The 22548-nt window shown below is 34.6% G+C and overlaps 1 protein-coding gene across 1 annotated transcript in view; it reads left to right on the top strand.

Annotated features, from left to right (window-relative positions):
- ADARB2 (adenosine deaminase RNA specific B2 (inactive)) overlaps window positions 1-22548 on the top strand; it is a 422890-nt gene that overhangs the window by 291688 nt on the left and 108654 nt on the right. Inside the window, exon 4 of the mRNA XM_053712956.1 lies at window positions 20846-21014. Coding sequence (XP_053568931.1) covers window positions 20846-21014 — 169 coding nt within the window. The remainder of the gene's footprint in view (window positions 1-20845; window positions 21015-22548) is intronic.

Below are 22548 nucleotides of genomic sequence, written 5' to 3'. Positions count from 1 at the left end.
CATTGGAATAATCTTGAAACAACATAACTCTTTTATCATTAATGGTAAAGATATCAAATTTCCTGTATAGTCTCAGCATTTCCACTTTGTCCTGAAACTTGAGTAATTTAAATATACATGTCCTATTTCTAACTGTGCCACTTTCGGAGATTTTTTTTGGTCCTAACCTATGTGCCCTTTCAATAGATAAAGGTAAGGCTTGCGGGGGAAACCCTAGAGCCTGGGGCAACGTTAGGGAAGTAAATTCAATCAAATTATCATAATCTGCAGTTTCAGGAATACCTAGGATTCTAATGTTATTGCGTCTGGAGCGATCCTCCTGATCCTCCAGACGAGCTTCCATACTCTGGATTATGGACTGTTGTTTTGATAACATATTTTCTTGTTGATTAACCATATCCTCTAAGGCAGATATCCTATCCTCTGCTTCCGCCATCCTAGTGGCGAATTGCTTAACTTCCTGATTAAGAAGGTTAAGTTCAATAGATATACCATTTAACTCCTTTTTAATTATATCAAACTGCGGTGAAAAAAGATACTAACTGTGCCACTTTCGGAGGAAGCCCCATCCTGAAGCCTTCTGTGCTGTCAGGACTTGATTGCGGTCTTGGGGGAGTTGCTAGGGTTGTAGGGACGCCCCCCAGACGCAATCCAATAATTGAAATCTCGCGATTGTGTGCACGATCGCGTGGTTTCAATTTGTCTACATCGGAACAGTTGTTCCGATGTAGGCACTTTAGCCCTGACTGTGTATAGGTATATAAGGACAGGTTGGAGTGCCATTATGTATTCACATGATTATGGGGTAACACCCCGAAACGTTGTGGACTTTTCTTGTGCCATAATAAATTGGTTATAAATTTGTGCTGCTGCTATCCTTGTGTGTATCTGTTTGGGGGTTTGCAGGAACCCTGGCAGCGAACATTGGCATTTAAGGGTGCTGGACTGTTGACTTTTTACATTTTATTGCCTACAGCCAGCTACACAGTATACATACACAGTCACACACACACACAAGTGTGTGTGTGTAACTGTAGGCAATGAAATAGCAGATGAGGAGGGCGGCATTAGATTAAGCCACACTGACACAGCTAGTACAGAAACGAAACTTTAACACAGCTGCCAAATAGAAATAATAGATATGCACAGGACAGGTACTGTACTTGCCAAATGCCAACCCAACACATTATTGGATATGGTAGATCTTTATTTAAAAGAATTGCGACCCCCAATCTCCTACCACTACATGGTGTGGCGATTACTTCACCTATCCATCTAGATCTCAATTTGGGGATCTCAGTATCCCTTAAATAGGATTCTTGTATAAATACTACACTAGGTTTCTGCAGACCTAATTTTTTAATTATCAGCTTACGCTTCATTGGGTTAGTAATGCCCCCCACGTTCCAAGATAAGATCTTGAAATTTCCTATTGAATCAAACATATTAAAAAATTATACAAGGTTTTAAAATGGATCTTAAACCAATTACAGACAAAGCATCTCTATCCTTCCTTTTAAAACTATTGTATAGTCCTATTTCTAAATATCCAATCTGCCACAAGGCAGAAAGATACTGCCATTACCCCCATTCTACACATGGAACCAAACATATATCATTATATATGGAGAGAATCTAGATGGGCATCGATCACTACATAAAATGTCACTATCAGTGGACAATTTGTTCCAACTTATTTATATTCTTAACAGGGATGTGCGGTTAAAGTGGGACGAAGAGAGGTCTGAGGAGAAAAAAAAAAAAAACGGGTTAAAATATAAATGTACTCATCCACACATATCACAAACATTCCGGTATCTATATAGTTATACCCTGTAGTATGAGAGTTACAATCTCCCTTGGTTAACATCTAGAATCGATATATTCTCTTGCTTTAGAGGGCTCAGTGAATATAAACTTATTTCCATTGTCGTCCACTATGATCTATATGGGCGACATAACTGTCTCATTGGAATAATCTTGAAACAACATAACTCTTTTATCATTAATGGTAAAGATATCAAATTTCCTGTATAGTCTCAGCATTTCCACTTTGTCCTGAAACTTGAGTAATTTAAATATACATGTCCTATTTCTAACTGTGCCACTTTCGGAGATTTTTTTTGGTCCTAACCTATGTGCCCTTTCAATAGATAAAGGTAAGGCTTGCGGGGGAAACCCTAGAGCCTGGGGCAACGTTAGGGAAGTAAATTCAATCAAATTATCATAATCTGCAGTTTCAGGAATACCTAGGATTCTAATGTTATTGCGTCTGGAGCGATCCTCCTGATCCTCCAGACGAGCTTCCATACTCTGGATTATGGACTGTTGTTTTGATAACATATTTTCTTGTTGATTAACCATATCCTCTAAGGCAGATATCCTATCCTCTGCTTCCGCCATCCTAGTGGCGAATTGCTTAACTTCCTGATTAAGAAGGTTAAGTTCAATAGATATACCATTTAACTCCTTTTTAATTATATCAAACTGCGGTGAAAAAAGATACTAACTGTGCCACTTTCGGAGGAAGCCCCATCCTGAAGCCTTCTGTGCTGTCAGGACTTGATCGCGGTCTTGGGGGAGTTGCTAGGGTTGTAGGGACGCCCCCCAGACGCAATCCAATAATTGAAATCTCGCGATTGTGTGCACGATCGCGTGGTTTCAATTTGTCTACATCGGAACAGTTGTTCCGATGTAGGCACTTTAGCCCTGACTGTGTATAGGTATATAAGGACAGGTTGGAGTGCCATTATGTATTCACATGATTATGGGGTAACACCCCGAAACGTTGTGGACTTTTCTTGTGCCATAATAAATTGGTTATAAATTTGTGCTGCTGCTATCCTTGTGTGTATCTGTTTGGGGGTTTGCAGGAACCCTGGCAGCGAACATTGGCATTTAAGGGTGCTGGACTGTTGACTTTTTACATTTTATTGCCTACAGCCAGCTACACAGTATACATACACAGTCACACACACACACAAGTGTGTGTGTGTAACTGTAGGCAATGAAATAGCAGATGAGGAGGGCGGCATTAGATTAAGCCACACTGACACAGCTAGTACAGAAACGAAACTTTAACACAGCTGCCAAATAGAAATAATAGATATGCACAGGACAGGTACTGTACTTGCCAAATGCCAACCCAACACATTAACAAAAACCACTCTGTTCAGATGGGAGAAACTTACAAAACTGGCACTGTGACTGTCTAACTAATATACAATATCCTCTAGTCTCCATGAATTATTTACTGAGCTAACACTGATCTCCGTGAGGACGTGAAGGAAGTAATATTTTCCAATTCCTGGCTTAAAAATAATGCTACCGGCTAGCTAGTCCAGACCCAATTGTTAATCGAGTTTGGAGCTGTCACTGTGGCGTCACAAGCTAATACTGATCTCCGTGAGTGAGGAATTTTGTAATTTTGTAAGTTGAAATTAACGCTAGTACCGTACGCTACACTACCCAATATACCACGGTCCTGCCACCATTACTAAACTTTTTGGAGCTGTGGAGTGCGGCTGCTCTAACTGAGTTAAGTACTAGTGACTCACTTTTCACCTCCCCATAATTGTATGCTTCTAGTAAATGTTATTACCGTTTTTCTGCGGCATACGCACATATCCTGTATATCAATATTCAAACACTACACCTTCTCAGAGAGCTGTCAGTGGTGTGTATTGCTTCTGAAGATGTAATTTAGCATCATACAAGCTGCTGCTGACTCTCTGAGAAGGTGTCATGTGTGAATACTGGTGCACGGCCCTCACAGGATATGTGCGTATAACACAGATATATATATTGTAAAAGGAGCACTGTTTTTATATCCTGTGTCTTTTCACTTTCTCTCTCTCTCTTAAAGTTTAAGGATTATATGTTAACCATTTAATATAGGGATATGACTTGGAACTATTGGACCTAAGCCAAAATTTAAGATTAACCCTTATGCAACACTATCTACACCCCTCACTAACAAAACTTGTAGCACCTAGAGACCCATGGCAGCCACTTGGTATGAGCATATAATACAATGTTGTAAAAACAAATCCTACTAGAAATGTTGCATTGAAAATCTTGAGAGATTTACAATGTCCACGAGATTAAGCACCATTGATTACAGCGGCATTTCTATAGTAGATCCAACTCATAAACCTCTTTTAGTTACAACAGCACTACTACAACCATCCATGGTTAAAACGTTTAACAAAAGCTTCTTATGATGAAAGATACATATTAAAATATATGGCATTTTATACTTTTTCCCACAAGTTTAGAAATAAGCAAAATAATGCCTTGTTCAGTATGTACAGTAGACATGTTTATTATTTACTATCTTAAAATAACTGCTTGATTATTTTATTATTATTATTAAAGGGACATTATAGTGGAAAAATGACATGCATGTATGTTAGTTACATACAGTTAAAGTACCACTCAGGAGCCACAGAGCACTGCCGGTCCCAAGTTAAAACTGCTTAAAATTGTTTAATGGGACTTGTGGCCACCATCATCATTCAGTATTTAGATAAGCCTGAAATTGGCATGTCTATTAATTTGTTCTAAAAATGTTTAGACTTGGCTGATATGTTATTCTTTAGCAACTCAACACAAATGTATTTGAATGATACGGTTTTTGAAGAGCATTTGAATTAATAATTGATATAGTTGTATTCCCAGGGTACTTATAGCAAGTTCTATATTTTTTATATTTTAAAGGGACATGAAACCCATTTTTTTTGGGTTTTTTTTGTGATTTAAAGAGAGCATGCTATTTTAAATATTTTTTTTGTTTTCTTATCTTTTGTTGAAAAGCAGGGACGTAAGATCTAGAGTGTGCAAGTGTCTGGAGCACTATATTGCATCAGTTTTAGAAGAATGTTATCCATTTGCAAGAACACTAGATGGCAGCACTATTTCCTGCCATGTAGTGCTCCAAAAACCTTCTTAGATATCTCTTCAACAAAGGATACCATGTAACAAAGCAAATTTGATATTAGAAGTAAATTGGAAACCTTTTTAAAATTGTATGCTCTGTCTGAATCACAAAAGAAAATGTTTGGGTTTCATAACTTGTTAGGTATAGATTATTATTATTATTGTAATTATTATTATTGTCTTATTGTATTATTATTAACATCTTTCTCAATCTTGCAGCCCTCACCTCCTGTTTCTCAGCCTCCTACCCTTCTAGATTGTAAGTTCTCATGGGAATAGGGCCCTCAATTCCTCCTGTATGTGTTTGTAAATGCGGTCCTGTGTCTTAGATGTTTTTGTATCATTGTTTAATCTAAATGAAATGTATCCATGGATAGCACTGCGGAATATGTTGGCGCTTCATAAATAAAGTATAATAATAATAATATTTATAAAGCGCCAACGTTTTACGCAACACTATGCAAAGGTATATTTCTACCATAGCGTACAATACAATATATACTTACAATGAGACATTATGTGAGACTATACACTGTATGTACAGGCGCACCTCAGAGATATTGCGGGTTTGGTTCCAGACCACTGCAATAAAGTGAGTCCCACTCATTGTTTTGTTTCCCAGTGCTTATACGAGTTATATTTACACTATACTGTAGGCTATTTTGTGTGCAACAGCATGATATCTTAAAAAAAAACAATGTACATACTTTAATTAAAAAATGCTTTATTGCTAAAAAATGCTAACCATCATCTGAGTCTTCAGTGAGTCATAATCTCTTTGCTGGTGGTGTGTATATATGTATGTATATATTTGTATTCATGTTTATATATGTGTTTATATGTATGTATATATTTGTATTCATGTTTATATATGTGTTTATATGTATGTATATATTTGTATTCATGTTTATATATGTGTTTATATGTATGTATATATTTGTATTCATGTGCATATATGTGTTTATATGTATGTATATATTTGTATTCATGTTTATATATGTGTTTATGTATGTATATATTTGTATTTATGTGCATATATGTGTTTATATGTATGTATATATTTGTATTCATGTGTATATATTTGTTTATATGTATGTATATATTTGTATTCATGTGTATATATGTGTTTATATGTATGTATATATTTGTATTCATGTGTATATATGTGTTTATATGTATGTATATATTTGTATTCATGTGTATATATGTGTTTATATGTATGTATATATTTGTATACATGTGTATATATGTGTTTATATGTATGTATATATTTGTATTTATGTGTATATATGTGTTTATATGTATGTATACATTTGTATTCATGTGCATATATGTGTTTATATGTATGTATATATTTGTATTCATGTGTATATATGTGTTTATATGTATGTATATATTTGTATTCATGTGTATATATGCGTTTATATGTATGTATATATTTGTATTCATGTGTATATAATATGTATATATTTGTATTCATGTGTATATATGTGTTTATATGTAAGTATATATTTGTATATATTTGTCATGTGTTTATATGTATGTATATATTTGTATTCATGTATATATATGTTTATATGTATGTATATATTTGTATATATTTGTCATGTGTTTATGTATGTATATATTTGTATTCATGTGTATATATGTGTTTATATGTATGTATATATTTGTATTCATGTGTATATATGTATTTATATGTATGTATATATTTGTGTTCATGTGCATGTATGTGTTTATATGTATGTATATATTTGTATTCATGTGCATATATGTGTTTATATGTATGTATATATTTGTATTCATGTGTATCTATGTGTTTATATGTATGTATATATTTGTATTCATGTGTATACAATATGTATATATTTGTATTCATGTGTATATATGTGTTTATATGTATGTATATATTTGTATTCATGTGTATATAATATGTATATATTTGTATTCATGTGTATATATGTGTTTATATGTAAGTATATATTTGTATATATTTGTCATGTGTTTATATGTATGTATATATTTGTATCCATGTGTATATATGTGTTTATATGTATGTATATATTTGTATTCATGTGCATATATGTGTTTATATATATATGTATATATTTGTATTCATGTGTTTATATGTATGTATATATTTGTATTCATGTGTATATATGTATTTATATGTATGTATATATTTGTGTTCATGTGCATGTATGTGTTTATATGTATGTATATATTTGTATTCATGTGCATATATGTGTTTATATGTATGTATATATTTGTATTCATGTGTATCTATGTGTTTATATGTATGTATATATTTGTATTCATGTGTATACAATATGTATATATTTGTATTCATGTGTATATATGTGTTTATATGTATGTATATATTTGTTTTCATATGTATATATTTGTATTCATGTGTATATATGTGTTTATATGTAAGTATATATTTGTATATATTTGTCATGTGTTTATATGTATGTATATATTTGTATTCATGTATATATATTTGTTTATATGTATGTATATATTTGTATATATTTGTCATGTGTTTATGTATGTATATATTTGTATTCATGTGTATATATGTGTTTATATGTATGTATATATTTGTATTCATGTGTATATATGTATTTATATGTATGTATATATTTGTGTTCATGTGCATGTATGTGTTTAAATATATGTATATATTTGTATTCTTGTGTATATATGTGTTAATATGTATGTATATATTTGTTTTCATGTGTATATAATATGTATATATTTGTATTCATGTGTATATATGTGTTTATATGTATGTATATATTTGTATTCATGTGTATATATGTGTTTATATGTAAGTATATATTTGTATATATTTGTCATGTGTTTATATGTATGTATATATTTGTATCCATGTGTATATATGTGTTTATATGTATGTATATATTTGTATTCATGTGTATATATGTGTTTATATATATATATATATATATATATGTATATATTGGAAAAATGACGTTGATAGACTTGATCAACACAGATTTGCCACAAACTTTCAATTTGTAAAAAGAGTCTGTGAAACGCAATAAAGCGAAGCGCAATAAAACGAGGTATGCCTGTAGACAATTGTAGATGCACTTTTATAAAAAGTGAGCTAGAGTTAGTGAGGCTCTCAAGCTTAAAGGGACATGAAACCCAAACATTTTCTTTCGTGATTCAGATAGAGAATACAATTTTAAACAACTTTCTAATTTACTTCTATTATCTAATTTGTTTCATTATCTTGGTATGCTTTGTTGAAGGAGCAGCAATGCACTACTGGTGTCTAACTGAACACATTGGTGAGCCAATGACAATCAGTATATATATATATATATATATATATATATATATATATATATATATATATGCAGGCATCAATTAGCAGCTAGAACCTAGGTTCTCTGCTGCTCCTGAACTTGCCTAGATAAACCTTTCAGCAAATGATAACAAGAGAAGGAAGCAAACTAAATAATAGAAGTAAATTGGAAAATTGTTTAAAATTGTATGCTCTGTTTGAATCATGAAAGAAAAAATGTGGGTTTCATGTCCCTTTAAAATCTAAATAAAATGAGTCTAGATGAAACATGGATGTGCTTTTTGTTTATTACCATTTTCATAACAGAAAAACGATATTTAAAACGTATTGCCACTGACATAGTTAAAAAAAAAAAAACAATAGAGTGAAGGCATCATGAATTTGTGTGTTAAATCCAAGTCATTTCAGAATTTCCAGAAAAAAGCAAAAGGCCAGGATGTTATGTTTCCAGGTCCACAAATCAAATCACTTTTATGTTCTTCAGTCATCAATTGTACTCATCTTTGCCACAATAAATGGTAGCAGAAAGGGTCATTTTGTGCTCAGTTTTCTTTCTTTTTACAATTTATCTATGTTCTATTCTATTCCTTGCTACACTGAAACGTGAATCCTCTGTTGATGATGAGCTATTACAAGCAAGGTTAGGGTGACATATGAAATGCTTCAAGCATTTATCTACGTCCATTTAAGGCCAGAAATTGACCACTGACTGATGGAATACAAAACCTACATTTATAAACTGTATCAAGCGAGCAGCAAATAAACTCTGTGTACTGCTATGAGAAAATAAAAACAAGCTGGGATTGTTGCAATTATAAAATTATGCAGTTTTCCAGTAAAATTACTTAAAGGGACAGTCTAGTCCAAAATAAACTTTCATGATTCAGATAAAGAATGTCATTTTAAACAATTTTCCAATTTACTTTTATCACCAATTTGCTTTGTTTTCTTGGTATTCTTAGTTGAAAGCTAAACCTAGGAGGTTCATATGCTCATTTGTAAGCCCTTGAAGGCTGCATCTCCTCTCAGGGCATTTTGACAGTTTTTCACCACTAGAGGGTGTTAGTTCATGTGTGTCATATAGATAACTGTGCTCACACACGTGGAGTTCCAGGGAGCCAGCTATGATTGGCTAAAATGGATGTCTGTCAAAAGAACTGAAATAAGGGGGCAGTCTGCAGAGGCTTAGATACAAGGTAGTCACAGAGGTAAAAATTGTATTTATATAACTGTGCTGGTTATGCAAAACTGGGGAATGGGTAATAAAGGGATTATCTATCTTTTTAAACAATAAAAATTCTGGTGTAGACTGTCCCTTTAATTGAAAGAGGTGATTGAAGTTTGCATAGAAAATATATTTTAAAATCAGCTGTAAAAATTATAAAAGAAATACACCAAATATATGTATTTTGTATTATTCATTCTAATTTGTTTTATATTATAAAGTTATATTAAATTTCAACTCATTGGTTTTCATGTTTTGCAAAAAACAAATATGACTAAAAAGTTGTACAGAGAGTTGTAATCAAATACGTAAACTTAGATATTTATGTGTCGCTAAGGGCTGTTATAGTGCCCCTGCCGTCCACGCCTGCAGGTAGTGGGGCAGTTCCTCTGCATCACGTGTAGCCACAAATTATTAATGGATATAACCAACAAGGGAACTCTTTATGATAGTTATGGTAGTAATAAAAATGTAAAGTAAACTTTTGGCTTTAGGACACAGTCCGACACAACTATCCTTATGTTACATAATTCTGCTAATATAGGGCCAGATTACAAGTGGAGCAGTATTTAGCTCTCACACTCGAGCATTAATACTGCTGAAAGTAAACTTGTTACGCGTGTGGCATGGTGCACGTATTACAAATTGAATGTAAAAATTTAGTTTGAGAGCAAAACCTGACGCAAGCTAACTGTAGGACTTTAGATATTGTGGCTGCGTTAACTTCTTCTTCCATAGGGGCCGATTTATTTAGCACTGTATGGCCCCTAATGCTGCTGTTTCTGCGTGAGTCTTCAGGATCGCCGGAAGAGGAGTTAAGAAGCAGCAGTCTTAAGACCGCTGTTCCTTAACTCGCCCACCACCTCTGAGGCAGCGGACAGCAATCTGCCCGATCTCATACGATCAGGTTGATTGACATCCCCTGCTAGCGGCCAATTGGCTGTGAATCTGCAGGGGGTGGCATTGCACAAGCAGTTTACCAGAACTGCTTCTGCAATGGTAAAGGCCGACAGCGTATGCTGTCTGGATCTAGCAATGCAGGGGGGACATAATTCGCTATAGCGAATCATGTCCACCCGGGGTATAATAAATCTACCCCACAGACTTGAATGGAGAACATAATTTAAGAAACCTAACACCTATTGCACACTAACCCAACCGCTTTGCAATATACCCCACATGAATTTTACATTCCAATGTTCTTCACAAAGAAGAAAATGTTATTTTTATTTTTAAATAGATATTTCTATATATATATGATTTATTTTATACCTATATATCTGCTCGTATATATACAGTATATATATATGTTTGTGTATATATATATATATATATATATATATATATATATATATATATTAAAATTATGGTGAAGATAAAGCATTGGATTAAACTCCTCCATATCGCAAAAGTAAATCAATAGAAATTATTGCACAGGGCGTTAGCACATTTACACAAGTATCCCCGCTTGCCTTTACCCAGTAAAACTACATTGTTATGAATGCAGAAGAGGATTCTGGGTAAGATATGCAAATTAGAAATGCAATATCTCAGGTTTTTTGCTTTAAATACTGTGTTAACACACAGCAGTCCCCTAATGGGGTGAGTGCGGCAAATACAAAAACCACTACTAGACAGCCTGTTTCATTCTTATTAGAACTCATCATCAGTAGTGAGAGAGTTTGGGGTGATTTCTCTTTGCCCTGCAAGGGCTCCAAAGCTACATGCTAACTTGAAGAACGCAAATTTAGTTTGCACTTGTGCAGTCGCATTTACTTTTAACTTGAATACTATTATATTTATATTATATAAAGCAAACAATTTATTTTCATTATTTATTTTGTCCTCTTCTCCTGTATTTTAACACTAAATATTATTGATTTTCTCAATTCCACTGAAATTCTATAAAGTAATGGCCTCTGCCAAGTTTACGGTTTAGTATGCCTTTAAAAGGGAATTTACCATAATAGCCACATTTAATACAAATGATTTCCTTTGCAACTGAAATATTTGTCTTGCTTACATGAAAAGTAAGATGTCATTTTTTTAATTTGTGTTAGTTTGTATTTCTATTGTGAGATATTCAAATCAACAGCTATTTTCTAAGTACAAATTTTTTAAAACATAATGAACCAAGAAAAAATGTGGCACTGATCTGATAAATGTAGCAAAAATAAATAGTAGAATGTTAAAGAAAAATCACTCACTGGGTGGTTGTTCTAATACATTTATCTTCATTTCTCTTAGTAAACAAGTACCCAAATGCATTGCATACCTCGGAATATTTCCTTTCTTCAGGGACTGGCTGCTTGGGGGCGGAGTTTAGTTGGTCCCAGTCTCCACCAAATTAATATCATCCTGTATGGCTATAGCACGGCTATTGTATAAGAGGCTGAAACGTCACCTCATGGGAAAAAAATATTGTCTTGGGCAGCCGGAGGGGGGTATTTTAGCATAACAAGCTACAGATATAAAGATGTACATACATTCACATAAACTTAATGAATTAATGTCTATTTTATTTAGCGCACTAATGCAGCCTAGTGTTTAAAAAAAAACCCGCTAGCAATTACAATCACTTTAAGTCTTCCCATACCAGGTATATAAATACGCAATTACCCTTCTGGATACTATAGAAAGCTGAAACACATTGATATCCGAATTGAAATTCAGTGACAAAAGCTATCCCATTAGTTCATTTTAATATTTTTTTTTATTTTTTTAAATAATGCTTTCAAATTATTTACTTTTCATCCTACATTATATGAGTGTAGGACACTGCATACAAAATAAGCTCACTCCATTCTCCAGTTTATCCATTTACAAACCTCAGCTAGGATTTTTCTTCAGATAATTCCATTCCTTAGAGTTGACCACATTGATAAATAAAGCCTTCCTTAGCATTAATTTAACAGAAAAGAAGCTGTTAAAATGCTCTTCACTTGTAACTCTACGTAGAGCAAAATAAAATTGTTATATAATTTTCTACAAATCCTGCTGAAAGCAATAACTGGTGCCACAATAAACAAGTTCATGCTTATCAGACATAGAACTGTTATATCTGCAATATGTTAGCAGATGTAACAGGGGATATAAGGAATCATCCATTGTTCCATATTTCGAGCACATAGGCAATTGCTCAGAGTCAGACTGAATTTAGAATACCGATAAATCTTGACCCGAGGCTTTAGTGTGATCCACAGTTCTATGAAATTGCAATTTTTGTTGTCTGCTAAATTCTATATGTAGCAATAACCATCTTAGCTAAATTCTTTACTGCTTTTCAGCAAATATATATTTGTGCATACAAATGACAAAAGAACTACAACACATTCCAGAAGAAAAATAAATCACACTAAATGTCTGTCAGGCATAGTGTTTTTTGTCAGTATTTTGTGTTAAATTGTAATGAAATGGTTTGTTTTATAGCACATTTGAACAGAATAGGTAGCATACAATTTTAAGAAATGTGTTTTTTTGTACAAATATTAATGTGTAGATTACAAGTGGAGCACTTAATATCGCTTTCATGATAATTTGGAGCTCCACTTGTAATCTAGCCCTATATGTTTATTGAAACAGACCATAACAACATAGGCATAGCTATGTTTAGAGGGGTGATCACATTTTTCAAATGTGAATCCAACTTTTTTTGTCACAGGACTGGTGGATAAATCAAACAAAAATAGAAATTTTATAGTGGCGCAGCTATGCGTTAAATGTGACTCATTGTTATTATACTGATGCAGATACCACTGATTCTATAACCAGCCCTCCTCTGGCTATACCAATGTGCCAGTATCACTACTGTGTCATTATATAGTGCTGGGTGTTATTATACTGATATAGATACCCCTGGCCCGTTAACCAGCCCTTGTCTGGCTATACACATGTGCCAGTGTCACTACTGTGTCATTATATAGTGCTGGGTGTTATTATACTGATGTAGATACCACTGACCCTATAACCAGCCCTTGTCTGGCTATACGCATGTGCCAGTGTCACTACTGTGTCTTTGTATAGAGCTGGGTGTTATTATACAGATGCAGATACCACTGACCCTATAACCAGCCCTTGTCTGGCTATACGCATGTGCCAGTGTCACTTCTGTGTCTTTGTATAGAGCTGGGTGTTATTGTACAGATGTAGATACACATCCAGTATTTCACTCAGGCTTTATTTATTCCATAACTTATCGCCCAATATAGCTAGCAGTCTCTTGACAAGCCACTAACTTTATTCACACTACATATTTTTTTTTATTCTTATTATTTAATCAGAAAAAAAAGAAATACTACAGTTGTGGCGGACACTGCAAGGGCTAGTCACGGACACCAGTGTCCGTATACGGACACCTTGCCTATACATATATATATGACTTCTGCCAACTTTCTTTTCATTTAGTTGACCTGACAGCCAGCTTTTCATTAAAGGACTAGAAAGGTCAAAAGTGAAATGTGCAGGGGTGGATTCCAATTTGAAATAGATGCATTTTTAAAATATACTTCCATTAGCAAACCTGCTTCTCGTAAAATGTATACCTTTTTTCCAGCAGCATATGCACATATTCTGTCAGAGCCTGTGCACTAGTGTTCAAATACCATGCCTGTTCAGAGAGCTGACAGTGGTGTGTTTTGTGTCTTAACTTGTGTCATACAAGCCACTATTGCCTTTCTGAGAAGGTGTGGTATTTAAATACTAGTGCATGAGCACTCACAGCATATGTGCATATGCTGCTGAAGAAAAGTAATAACTTTTACTAGAAATATTTTTGCTAATGAAAGTATACTACAAAAAAATGTTCTATTTAAAAATGAAATGCACCCATGCAAAATTTACTTTGGACCTTTCTATCCCTTTAATAGACCCATTGCCGGCTGATGCTGGTGACAGGAACATTCTTTTATTTTCTAGTGTTTTACCATGATGTCTTCTGCTAATATATAACTTGTAAAAAAATCCTTACGCACTGCATATGGCACAAAACAATAACGTTTTATTGATGCCAGATAAAAAATAAAGCCCATTGCCATTTGCACCTGGAGCTTCATAAGCCATTATGAACCAACGGCAGCAGATTAAAGTGTGTTTATATTATGTGTGTGTGCAGAAATGTCAGGAGTAATAAAAGTGATATTGTTCTTCACTAAATAAGTCCCATAAGCTGTGGCCGATCTAGGGGACAGTGAGACTGGAAATAGTTAACAAACCATAAGAAAACAGGTGTAATTTGAAGAACATGATGACACCACTAATATCACCCAGCACTGTAAATGTGTAGCTTTGTGGCAACTGTCATTGGCATCCAAAATGTTTAAGGTCTAGAACAACCACAGTCCATGCGCGCTGGATCATGAGATTTTTACAGTCTTTTTTCCAATAAGCTTTTTTCGATCTCAATCAATAGCTACAGTATAAATTATTGCTGGTCAGTGCACCTGATATACACACACACAGACATACAATAGGGATGGCACTCTCTAGACTTGTATTTGAGTTGTATATTTAATGTTTGCAACTTATATACTTATATGCAAGTCTTTTTAGTGCCGTCCCTTGCATTTCTTTCGCTAAGGTCTGTTTAATATTAAGCCTGGCCCCCCCAGGAAGTTGCCTGTTAAGAAGTGCGAGTGCCAACTCACATCTGTCATTTTGTGTGTGTGTGTATATATATATATATATATATATATATATACCTCGTCTTATTACACATATAAACACATAAATACACATGAATACACATATAAACACATAAATACATATGAATACACATATATTCACATATAAACACATAAATACACATGAATACACATAAATTCACACTTAAATATACACACAACCAGCAAAAAGATTATGACTATTAAGGCTGAGATGATGGTTTGCATTATTTAGCAATAAAGTATTTAATTAAGTTATGTATATTGTTTTATTTTTAGAAATGATGCTATTGCACACTAAATATACAGGGAGTGCAGAATTATTAGGCAAATGAGTATTTTGACCACATCATCCTCTTTATGCATGTTGTCTTACTCCAAGCTGTATAGGCTTGAAAGCCTACTACCAATTAAGCATATTAGGTGATGTGCAGCTGCCAAGATGCCACTTGCCACCAGTTTGGCCATATTTCAGAGCTGCAACATCACTGGAGTGCCCAAAAGCACAAGGTGTGCAATACTCAGAGACATGGCCAAGGTAAGAAAGGCTGAAAGACGACCACCACTGAACAAGACACACAAGCTGAAACGTCAAGACTGGGCCAAGAAATATCTCAAGACTGATTTTTCTAAGGTTTTATGGACTGATGAAATGAGAGTGAGTCTTGATGGGCCAGATGGATGGGCCCGTGGCTGGATTGGTAAAGGGCAGAGAGCTCCAGTCCGACTCAGACGTCAGCAAGGTGGAGGTGGAGTACTGGTTTGGGCTGGTATCATCAAAGATGAGCTTGTGGGGCCTTTTCGGGTTGAGGATGGAGTCAAGCTTAACTCCCAGTCCTACTGCCAGTTTCTGGAAGACACCTTCTTCAAGCAGTGGTACAGGAAGAAGTCTGCATCCTTCAAGAAAAACATGATTTTCATGCAGGACAATGCTCCATCACACGCGTCCAAGTACTCCACAGCGTGGCTGGCAAGAAAGGGTATAAAAGAAGAAAATCTAATGACATGGCCTCCTTGTTCACCTGATCTGAACCCCATTGAGAACCTGTGGTCCATCATCAAATGTGAGCTTTACAAGGAGGGAAAACAGTACACCTCTCTGAACAGTGTCTGGGAGGCTGTGGTTGCTGCTGCACGCAATGTTGATGGTGAACAGATCAAAACACTGACAGAATCCATGGATGGCAGGCTTTTGAGTGTCCTTGCAAAGAAAGGTGGCTATATTGGTCACTGATTTGTTTTTGTTTTGTTTTTGAATGTCAGAAATGTATATTTGTGAATGTTGAGATGTTATATTGGTTTCACTGGTAAAAATAAATAATTGAAATGGGTATATATTTGTTTTTTGTTAAGTTGCCTAATAATTATGCACAGTAATAGTCACCTGCACACACAGATATCCCCCTAAAATAGCTATAACTAAAAACAAACTAAAAACTACTTCCAAAACTATTCAGCTTTGATATTAATGAGTTTTTTGGGTTCATTGAGAACATGGTTGTTGTTCAATAATAAAATTAATCCTCAAACATACAACTTGCCTAATAATTTTGCACTCCCTGTAATGTAAATGTAACTTTTACATGCACTAGGAAACAAAAAAAATAGTATGACTCATTTTATTGCTATATTCGCTTTATTGCAGTGGTCTGGAACCGAACCCACAATATCTCAGAGGTACGCTTGTATATACTGTATATGTATATATATTTCCACACCATGTACACAGACACATGCAAACACAGACACTCACATTTTTATATATATATATATAAATATATATTTATATATATATATATATATATATATATATATATATACACACACACACACACATATATTATTTATACAAAAACACACATATATTTATATATATATATATATATATATATATTGACATATATTTGTTTACAGCATGTACACATACACACAGACATGCATATACACACACACATATATATATATGTATATATATTCACAGAGGCTGGTGCACTCGCACACACAGGTGTCCATTTGCCAGGGTGCTGAATGCAGGTAGAGATAAAGGTAATAGAAGACAGCACTCGCTGGGCTTAAGAATAAGCAATAGAAGCTTTTATTTACGTGACGTTTCGGGGACAGCTCCCCTAGGGTCTGATGAAGGGGAGCTGTCCCCGAAACGTTACGTAAATAAAAGCTTCTATTGCTTATCCTTAAGCCCAGTGAGTGCTGTCTTCTATTACCTTTATATAGATATATATATGTATATATACACCACAGTTAGAAAGTTGTACAGCTTTGCAAATGAAGGGTTAATATAGATACTGTTATCGCTTTTGTTTAAAACACAGTCACAAAGCAGGTGAAGCATTACACTTGCAAGGTTTCTTGCACTGCTGAGTACTATCAGCGGGATAACACGAAACGTCAAAACCTAGGAATGTAAGGTGAGACAAAACGCACATTATGAATCATTAAATGCGCTCTTGAAATGCATCTATGCAGCAGCATTATATCAAGAAACACATTTCTGTCAGATCAGCGTTCCACTCCGAATAAACAAGCTTCCTCTCTAGAACTGATAATGAGATGTATTAAATGTGACTTGTATTTAATAGTACTAAGGGTATTACAAAAAATGTCATTTTCTCTGTGTGCTATTCATTTTGTTTGTTGGTATTATAGCCTTGAACCACAGGTTTGGCTGGATATATGATTTATCTGTGTTCTCTCTGCCCACTAAATAGAAAAGACCTAAAACTGCTTCCTACGTTTTATTTAGCACTTGCAGTGATAGGAACATTTATAAGGACTCTGTAACTATCGGCAGTAGCTTTAGCAGCCTATAAACAACTTCCCTCGTTTTTCAGCTCACTGAGAGATGTTTATTGCCTCATATACTAAGTGTGCTTCAAGGATCTAGTTATTGATTGAACAAGAAAACTTTGTCAGGGGCTTTTTATCTAATAATTAGTGATACTGTCTGCAGTAATGCTAAGGCTGCCAGACTGTAATTGGAGGTAATTTAATCAGCATAAGTATACTACAGAGAACCTGTGCTTGTGTTTGACGTACAATTACAATAACAAAACATTATGGTTGTATTATTTAAAGGACTCTTTAATAGGTTTGCAAAAAATTAAACCATGCAACATGGGGTTAGATTACTACTGGAGTGCAAACGTTTGTGCCAGAACGATAAGGAGTATATTGCGAGGGTTTGCGCTCATTGGGCTTCCCGCTCGTATTAGAGTTGAAAGTAAACGTGATCACAATTGCATGTCACAAAACACATTAAAAATACATTACGACATTACACGCACAATAACACCATCTAATAAAAATTATTCAAAGAAAATATTGCACACAAAAGTTATAAATAGAAGATCTCAGGTGTTAGAAAAAAAGGCAAAGGGCTTTTAACATTGAGATACATACATATACATTTTATGATTCAGATAGAGCATGCAATTTTAAACAACTTTCCATTTCACTTCTAGTATCTAAATGTGCAAAATCATTTTACATACACACTTTCTGAGGCACCCGCTCCTACTGAGCATGTGCAAGAATTCACAGAATATACATTTATGCATTTTGTGATTAGCTAATGGCTATCACATGATCCAGTGGGAGGGAAAATAGTACTAACTCTAAAATTTGTCAAAAAGAAATCTACTACATATTTTAAATTCAAACCAAGTGATTTTGCATTGTCTTTTTATTATGCATTTACTGTTTTTGCTGTTCTACTGGGTTTAGTGGTTTTTTAATACCCCTAAAGCTTGAATATTTTAACTCTTGAAAACAATGCAGAATTGTTATCTTTATTGTTAATCTCTCAATTTTGTAATTAAAAAAATAAATGTGCAAGTTTAAGGACAAACAAAATGTTGATTTTGGGATGTTTAGCAGGGCAGATATGTCAATCAATTTAATAGTGAGTAGTGATGCTAATACGTAAGATGCGGGCATTATCTGTTGTGTTCCAAAACCGTACCCTATTGTCTTTAAGGGTTTCAAACAGGGACATTATAGTATAGTGGTGAGGTGTGTTTGTTGGGGTATTGATATGGCTAATTGTTTTATGAGTGGAAAAGTTCTTATAATACTTTATTTTAACTTTAATCGATTGAGCAGGTGGCATTTGTATCTGTTTGTTGATGTTGCTTCAGTGTGTTTTGCCTATTCTTAAAACAAATGTTGCATTTGAAAATGTTTTGGGGTACTCAGTAATAAGTCAAAAAGTGTTGTCTGGGGTTTATTAAGTGTTTCTAGCCATGACATTTGTGAAAGTGAAACATGGCCCTGTAAATATTCTTAAATAACGATTATTTAGATTGTGATCAGCCAAATAAAACTGGTACTGGTTAAAGGGATACTCAAGTCAAAATTAAACTTTCATGATTCAGATAGCGCAGGCAATTTTAAACAACTTTCCAATTGTCTTCCATTAACAAATTGTACACAGTCTTTTTATATTTACACTTGTTGAGTCACCAGCTCCTACTGAGCATGTGCAAGAATTCACAGAATATAAGTATATGCATTTGTGATTGACTGTCACATGGTACATGTATGCATTTGTGATTGGCTGATGACTGTCACATGGTACAGGGGGAGTAGAAATAGACATAACTTTTAAATTTGTCAGAAAAAAATCTACTACTTATGCAGTGCTATTGCATTGTCTTGATATTATCCATTTGTTGATTATGCAAAAATCTACTGTATTTATTGGTCCTTTATGTACAGGGCTATTTATACCAAACTGACAATGTAAAATTTGCTGACTATAACAATTAAAATGGCTAATCTTGTTGATATTAAAAAGGCTCACCAGCAACTGTTAATATGACAAAAATGATCAAATTGTACATTGCAATTAACCCCTAGTCATGTTATGTTCAGGCGCGGCAGTATTTGCAGCCACATGTGTTGGACTTTTCCTATGTGTTTAACCCATTTGTGGGGGTTAAGAGCATAGTTATCAAGGATTGGTAATGTAAAAATATCTCTCTCTAACTATTCAGATAGAGGTACAAGTTAAAAACATTACAATTTACTTCTGTTATCAAATTTACTTATTTTTTCTTGACATTATTTGTTGACGCTTAGTTATATCCACAATAGTATCCTGATGAAGGTTTAATATTGAGAACATTTTTGAGCACTATATGCACAAGGCCAGCATGAGGATAGCATCTGGTGTGACCATGGAACCAGTCGGCATTAGACAGGGGTGGCACTGATGACTATTAGACTGTTGGATTTGGATGGTAGCAACCAGAGAGTTGGTGGGGCATCATTTTATTATTGTACCCAGACAGCACAATGACATGAGCCGGCTCTCACTATGAGGTCAATCTCAGTCCTTAAGAAAAAAGTATCAAATGATTAATCTACAAAAATATCCATTGACTTTAAATATGTTTTTCTGATGATAATCATTAGATATGTTTTTCTAAAGCATTGTGATCGACCACTCTATGTATAACATTACTACAAATATTACTGCTCGCACTACTGACATACAGTGCTCAAGACACGTGCACATTCCTGAGCCTACCTAAATATGCTCACATGGAAAGTAGATTAATTTCAACAAAAGATGCCAAGGAAAAGAAGTACATTTAATAACAGAAGAAAACTGTTTTGTGAGCCAGATGACAGTTGTTTTCTAATTTACAATGTTTTCTTTTTTCACAGGTTTAGATTTAAGGCAAGCCCAGGTCATTGCATTGGCATCCGGCACAAAATGTATAAATGGCGAGTACCTAAATGACCAGGGATTGGTGGTCAATGACTGCCATGCAGAAATTGTGGCGAGAAGAGCATTTATTCACTTCCTTTACACACAGCTGGAGCTCCATCTGAGGTAAATTGAAATCTGTTGACGACTGCAACATGTTATGTGATCTGCAGTGGGACAAATCTGTCCTCTAGATGTCTGATCTGTGAATTTTTTTTTATGAAGCTGTTTATTAGTTCTGTGCTGCTGAGTGGCCAATAAACAGAGGAAGGCAAAGCTATTTCATACTCTTTCATCTTCAGATGGTTAGTTCATGAAAGTGTATTTTCTTTTATGAGGAATTCGATTAGTGCAAGTCAAGGGACACTTAGATATTTGTTTACATAATTCATGTAAAAGTATACTGAACTGACTCCAGTCAAACGCCTGATAGAAAAGTAGATTTGGAGCTTCCTATGGTGAAGTAATTCAGGCTGTTTACTTGTGCACTGTGTTCGGAATGCCCTTGTGCTAAGAACTGTTAGTGGTATAGATCTGTAACTTTCCAAATGGTGTGAGTAAATGTAATAGGGACATACATAATAATAACATGTAAAACATATAAATAGCTGAATATTTACTAGGCATGCGAATAGTCATTATATATATATATATATATATATATATATATATATATATATATATATACACACACACATACACACACACACACACACACACACACACACACATACATATATTATTTTTAAAGAGGTTAGATTTGGCCAAGAGCAAAAGTGAAGCTTACATACTTATTGGCTAATACAATTATCATTCAACTGAAAGGCTTTAAACTTACACTATTCAATAACAACCCAGCAAGATCCCTGACAGTTGATTAAGTCCTGTGTCAGCCAAAAGGTTTCGGAGCTTAATTTTAGTTTTTGACAAAAAAAAAACATAAAACATAAATACATTTAAAAAAAACTTTTGTGATGCTGCTGGCTAATATTTAACAGTGCCACCTAAAAAGAAACAGAGTGTTTAAAAAACAGCAAACAACTTACTTGTTTTCTTACGGCTAGATTACGAGTCTTGCGTTAGGCTTAAAAAGCAATGTTGGCCAGTCCCAGCGCTGCTTTTTAACGCCCGCTGGTATTACGAGTCTTGCAGGTACAGGTGTACCGCTCACTTTTTTGGCCAGACTCGGAAATACCGCAAATCCACTTACGTCAATTGCGTATCCTATATTTTCAATGGGACTTGCATAGCGGCGGTATTACGAGTCTGACCAAAAGTGAGAGGTAGACCCCCTCCTGTCAAGACTGGTACCGCATTTAAAAGTCAGTAGTTAAGAGTTTTACACTACAACGCCGTAGCATAAAACTCTTACCTAAAGTGCTAAAAAGTACACTAACACCCATAAACTACCTATTAACCCCTAAACCAAGGCCCCCCCACATCGCATTAACATTAAAACCCACCACCCACACAACCAACCCTACTCTAAAACCCACCCAATCCCCCCTTAAAAAAACCTAACACTAACCCCTTGAAGATCACCTTACCGGGAGACGTCTTCACCCAACCGGGCCGAAGTCCTCAATGAAGCCCGGAGAAGTCTTCATCCAAGCCGGGCGAAGTGGTCCTCCAGACGGGCAGAAGTCTTCATCCAGACGGT

Source organism: Bombina bombina, chromosome 5, assembly GCF_027579735.1.
Source record: "Bombina bombina isolate aBomBom1 chromosome 5, aBomBom1.pri, whole genome shotgun sequence".
NCBI lineage: Eukaryota > Metazoa > Chordata > Amphibia > Anura > Bombinatoridae > Bombina > Bombina bombina.
This window is presented reverse-complemented; position numbering and strand designations above follow the sequence as displayed.